Source organism: Herpailurus yagouaroundi, unplaced genomic scaffold (assembly GCF_014898765.1).
Source record: "Herpailurus yagouaroundi ecotype Mexico unplaced genomic scaffold, PumYag 196, whole genome shotgun sequence".
Taxonomy (NCBI): Eukaryota; Metazoa; Chordata; class Mammalia; order Carnivora; family Felidae; genus Herpailurus; species Herpailurus yagouaroundi.
In genome coordinates, this window is record NW_024412427.1 from 3,030,817 (window position 1) to 3,036,816 (window position 6,000).

Here is a 6,000-nt window from a genome sequence, read left to right on the forward strand (position 1 = left end):
TTTAGAACATTGTTTTCTCTTGCTTGCTGAGTTTTTGGCATCCTCCTAAGTTTCAGCCCCAGCCTTGGCAGCATCCGAACTGGAATCCAAAGCTGTGCTCTTGACCGTTCCCTGTGCTGCCCCTCCACGCATACCTGTGCACATGCGTGAGTTCATTTAAGTGTTCATTTTCTTTAAAGTAAACTCTATGCTCAATGTGAGGCTCGAACTCGCAACCCCGAGATCAAGGGTCATAGGCTCTACTGACCAAGTCAGCCAGACATCCCATATTTAGGTATTCTTTTGTCAGTAAATAATTTTTTTTTTAATTTTTAAAAAATGTTTATTATTGTGAGACAGAGACAGAGCGTGAGCAGGGGAAGGGCAGAGAGAAAGGGAGACACAGAATCTGAAGCAGGTTCCAGGCTCTGAGCTGTCAGCACAGAGCCCGATGCGGGGCTTGAGCTCACAAACTGCGAGATCATGACCTGAGCCAAAGTCGGACGTTTAACCGACCGAGCCACCCAGGCGCCCCTGTCAGTATAAACACTATTGTGGCAAGGTGGCAAGGGCAGGGCTTGGAAATCACAGGGTTCTGGGTTTGAACTCCACTGTTCCCTACTGGGTGAGCAGACAGCCTGCAGTTAAAGGCACAGACCCTGGATCCCAGAATGTCTCGGTTCGAAATCTTGCTCTGTCACTTCCTGGCTGTATAAGTTTGCCTTAGTTCCTTAAAGCCTTGTGCCCTGGATTTCTCCTCAGTAAAGAGGGGTGGTGGTATTAATATCTGCTACCCAGTGTTATTGGGGGATCAAATGAGTTGGTTTCTATAAAGCCCGTGGCATGTGGTAAATGCTTTGTAATATTAACTATTATTTTGCATCCTTGAGAAGATACCTCTCTGAGCCTCAGTTTCCCCATGTGTAAAGTGCAAACAGTAAAAACTACCTCCCAGACATTTTGAGGATTGAAGGGGATAACGTAGGTAAAGGGCCTGTCCTCCCTTATTCCAGGCCCAATTCTATATACTGGAGATTGAGATGCAAAAACACACATCAGCTCCCTGAGGTGTGTCTCATCAGCAGATGTGGACACTCATTTGTTTAGTTCTCCAAAGCACTGAGCTCTTTCTCTTTCTCAGGGCCTTTGCACATGCTCTTTCTTCTTTCTGCCTTGTTGTGCCCACTTCTCCTGTTAAGGGTCTAATTTATGTTTTTCTTCATCTCAGTAAATGTCACATTCTCAAAGACACCTTCCCTGGTCCCACATCTGTCACCGATCCATTTGTCTTCCTGCTCTAGAATTTTTTTTTTTTTTTTTTTTTTTTTTTTTTTTGTATATGTGCTGTACCTTTTCTATATTTTCATGGCACTTCCTTCGTGGCACTTCTCACAACAGCAGTTAAGTTCTTTTTATTTAACTGCATTGTATTAAATACGTTTTGTTGTTTTGTTTACCTCCTTCCTGCCTCACTTGGCTGTGAGGCCAGGGACAGGGCTGGTCTTATCCTCAGGTCTCTGTCCTCAGTGCCCCGGGGTGGCACGTGTTCCAGAGTAGTGCTTGAGCACGAGCGCTGGGCCTTATTGCCTGGGTTCAAATTCCTGGCTCCTGCACTTAAGGACCCTGAGACCCAGAGCAAATTATTTAACCTGTCTGTGCCTCAGTTTTCTTTTCTGTAAAATAGGGAAAATAATAACAGCACCAGCTCCCTAAGGCATCATGATGATTACAGAAGATAATCTTGATAATTCCTTCAGAACTGTGTCTGGCCCACAATGGAGTTGTTATTTTAGTAGGTGCTTCTGGCTAGACTAACAGCTGAAAGGAACATCTCCCAGATCTCAGGTGTTAACACAATAAACATTTAAGGCTTCTTTAAATGTTCCACACTGAATGTTTAAATGTAATGGCTAAATGTTCCACATTCCAGTGTGGGACTGTGGGAAGGGAACTTCGCATTATCTATAATCATCTCTGGACCTCGGTTCCTTCCACTGTGTCTCTTAACATGGGGTTCACAGCGGATTCTGTGGATGGAATTCAGGGAGTCTGTGGACCTGGATGCTGTCTTAGGTGAGATTCCCTAGAAGCAGAATCTGAGGTGGGGATTCTTGAGCAGATTATTTTTTTTAAGTGTTTATTTATTTTGAGAGAGAGAGCGTGTGTGCATACGCGAGCCGGGGAGGGGCACGGGGAGAGGGAAAAAGAGAATCCCAAGCACGCTCTGTGCTGTCAGCACCGAGCCCAACATGGGGCTCCATCTCAAGAACTGTGAGATATGATCTGAACCGAGATCAAGAGTTGGATGCTTAACCAACTGAGTCACCCAGGTGCCCCATGAGCAGATGATTTTTTGAGGGGATGCTTTCAGGAGAGGGGAGGGTGACAGAAACAGAGTAGGGTAGGGAACCCAACAAGGATGTAATCTTACCTGCAGTCCCGCCTCAGCCTGACCCCACGGCAGGGGGTGGGGGAGTGTTCTGTGGCTACCACAGAGTTGGTTCCTCCTGGGTCAAGAGGGGCCTGGTGGGTGTCATCAGTCATTAGTTGTGAGCCGCTTGGTTGGAGTGGGTGGCGATTTGACCTCCAGAGCAATGTGGCTTCTGTTGGGTGCAATTTTCTAGGACAGTAATGAGCCATTAGCAGCCTATACAGGAGCTAAGGGTGGGTGCCTTTGCCCAGCAAAGGGATCTGGGCAGAGCGCCAGAAGTTTCTACAACAGATGGGAAAATTATCTTATTTTTTACTAACTTCTAACTGAAATTTAGCATTTGCTTCAAATTATGAAGGTAGGCAAAAAACCATAGTAGTACTAGAAATATCTGTGACTTGGGGCACCTGGGTGGCTTAGTCGGTTAAGCATCCAACTTTGGCTTAGGTCATGATCTCATGGTCCATGAGTGTGAGTTCCGTGTTGGGCTCTGTGCTGACAGCTCAGAGCCTGGAGCCTCCTTCCGATTCTGTGTCTCCCTCTCTCTCTGCCCCTCCTCCTCTTGCACTCTCTCTGTCTCAAAAATAAAAATAAAAAATGAAGAAATATATGTGACTTTGTCACTGGTATAAATCACATATACTTTCACATTACATTATTATTGTTGCAGATATCTTCTTTTAAAAAGGGATTTTATTTTTTTTAAGTAATTTCTGCTCCCAGTGTGGGGCTTGAACTCACAACCCAGAGATCAAGAGTCACACACTCCACTGACTGAGCCAGTGCCCCTACTGCAGATATCTTTGAAATACCCTTTATGCTAATCTATACTTTAAAATGAGTGTAGTTAATACGCTTGCTAGATATTTTGTTCAATGTGTTAATGAGGAAGGACCCAGACATTATATTACAAGTTTGTTCCTTTAAGTATTTCGGTAACAGTGTGTCAGTATAATTGCGTCCCTTTGTAATGCTATGTATTTTTTGCATTTTAAAACGTTATTCTGAGGAGGAGTCCATAAGTATCACCAGATGCCAAAGAGGTCTGGGACCCAAAAGAAGTTAAGTTCCCTGTTCTGGAGTGTTGGCTTTTCCTCCATCCAGCCAGCACCAGGGCAAAAGGAGAGGATGTAGATTGCAGAAGAAGTTTTCATGGGCCCAGCCTGGAAACAGCATATGTCATGTCTTCCCACAGTGCGTTGGCCAGAACTCAGTTGCCTGACCACACTGATCGCAAGAGACATGTGGCCTATCTGTGTGCTCAGAAAGAAGAGGGAATGGTCTAGGGAGTGCACAGCAGTCTGGGCCACAGGGTTCAATACATATTCATTGACAGCCCGAGTGAATGAATGCTCTGGCCAGCCTATCTTTTGTGGGCAGAGGCCTGGTTTTCTGGAGGGATTCTGAGTCTCTACCATGTTGTCTCCGTAGGACAAGCCACGCCAAGGCCAAAGCTGAGGCAGCGGAACAGGCCGCCGTGGCTGCCAACCAGGAGTCCAGCATTGCCCGCACTTTGGCCAGGGAGCTGGCTCCAGACTTCTACCAGCCAGGTAGGGCCACCCAGGGAGGGGACGGGCAGGACAGGGTGAGGGGAGGCCCCCAGGGTGGGACCATTTTTCTTTTTGTTTGTTTGCTGGAAAGCTGAGATACCCAGGTGGGTTCACAAATGTCTGTGAGTCCAAGAACGGGGGATTGTGAAAGCATGGGATAGAGTGACACCAGGGGACTCATGCTGAGATCGTGGTGGGGAATCAGAGGCTCCCAGCTGCACATTGGCCCCACTCCTGGCTGCCTCCTCTCTCTGCTGCAGGCAGGGCAGTTGAGCTGATGAAGTGTGGTGAAGGGAGAGGTCTCTGTGGAGGAGGCATTAAGCCCTCCCACTCTTGCGCATCACTTTCAGTTTAATCGAGTGCTGCCCGTGTGTCAGGCACTGTGCTGGGCTCTGGGGTACAAAGCCGGGATCCAGAATCTAGAGGAGCATTGAATCCTGAAGACAGCATATCAGGGCGTGAGGCATGTATTCACGTCCTGACTCCACTGCTAACCAGCTCAGAGACCTTGTTCAGTTCCTTCACCTCTGTAAACCTGTTTTCTGATCTGTAAAATGGGAGTAAGAATAATACTTTTTGGGCAGCAGATTAAATGCACATCAGGTGAAGAGCACACGGCCTAGTCCATGGCAAGCTCTCAATAACTGTTGGTGTTGGCTGTCGTCTCCCTTTCACGATTAAATTCCGCACAGCGTACGTTCTGTGTGGTTGGAACGGGGGCTCTGGGAGCTCATAGGGAGCACATAACCCAGGGACTTACATCTCCAGGCGGGGCGATGTTAGAGAAGGCTGCCCTCGGATCAGTGGGTCTCAAACGTGTCACAGAACACCGGGCCCACCCCGAGGTTTTGATTCGGTAGGTCTGGAATAGAGCCCATGAATGTGATTTTCTAACAAGGATTGGGAAGTGCCAGTGCTGCTGGTTTGGGGCCACTCATTGAGAATCACTGCACCATGTAGTGCTATGTGGGGCCGGCACATCAAGAGGAAGGGACTGTGGGTGCAAAGGCACAGAAACGGAAAGGAGTGGCAGGCGAGGAAGCTAGATGGTAAAACAAGCAGCAGAGGTGGTGGGAAATGCGGCTGCGGAGTAAGGATTCTGCAGCCCCTGACTCAGATACAGACTTGGCGCCTGGGCAGAGCAGTGGGAGCCCAGGGGGTGGGCGACCGTTCTCCGCATTGAAGGGCTTTATGGCAAGTGGCACGATTAAACTTGTATTTTCTGAATGTTATTCTGGCTGTAGCAAGGAGACCACTGGGGACTGGCTGGGGGACCTTGGAGCCCAGACTTTAAGTTGCCTCCCGTCACAGCGCTCCCCCTGCTGGTCCCAGGAAGAACGACACCTCCCAGCCCCAATTTCACCTGTACCAGGTCCTGAGCTTTGCATTTTACATGCATTTTTCAATTAAACCTTGCGTTAGTATTTGTGAAATAGGTATGATCAGGCCATTTTTCAGATAAGGGAGTGGAAAGAAACCAGTGCCACAGTTAAGAACATAAACTCTGGAGCCATTCGGACTGGATCTGGGCCTGCCTCTGCCCTTTGTCAGCCTGGTGACTTGGGGCAAGCGATGCCACCTCTCCGAGCCTCCCTTTCTTTCATCTGTAAAAATGAGGCTAATAGCACGGAGCTCATAGCGTTGTTAAAACACCTCAACAAGCTACTGTTTGGAAATTGCTTGGCACAGTGCTGGGCACAGGCCAGGTGGTAGGAAGCTGTTAGCTGAGTAAATAAAGGAGGCTGGGGTTGAATGGCTTGCCCAGGGTCATCATTATTGGGACCGGGGTTCGAGGCCAGCCTCGCCGGTTGTTCCCGGCAGGTCCGGAGTATCAGAAGCGTCGGCTGCTGCAGGAGATCCTGGAGAACTCGGAGAGCCTGCTCGAGCCCCCAGAGCGGGGCCCAGGGGCCGCGGGCCCCCAGCAGCGGACCCGCGAGAGCCCGCAGCTGCACGAGCACGAGCCCCCCGGGCCCGAGGGCGGCCCCCCGTCGCCGGCCGGGACGCCCCCGCAGCCCAAGCGGCCCCGCCCGGGGGCCACCA

The 6,000-nt window shown here is 49.3% G+C and overlaps 1 protein-coding gene across 1 annotated transcript in view; it reads left to right on the forward strand.

Moving 5' to 3' along the window:
• The window catches only part of JPH2 (junctophilin 2), a 69,945-nt gene that overhangs the window by 59,389 nt on the left and 4,556 nt on the right, over positions 1–6,000 (forward strand). Inside the window, exons 3-4 of the mRNA XM_040446792.1 lie at positions 3,842–3,960; positions 5,782–5,993. Of these exons, the coding sequence (XP_040302726.1) occupies positions 3,842–3,960; positions 5,782–5,993 (331 nt within the window). The remainder of the gene's footprint in view (positions 1–3,841; positions 3,961–5,781; positions 5,994–6,000) is intronic.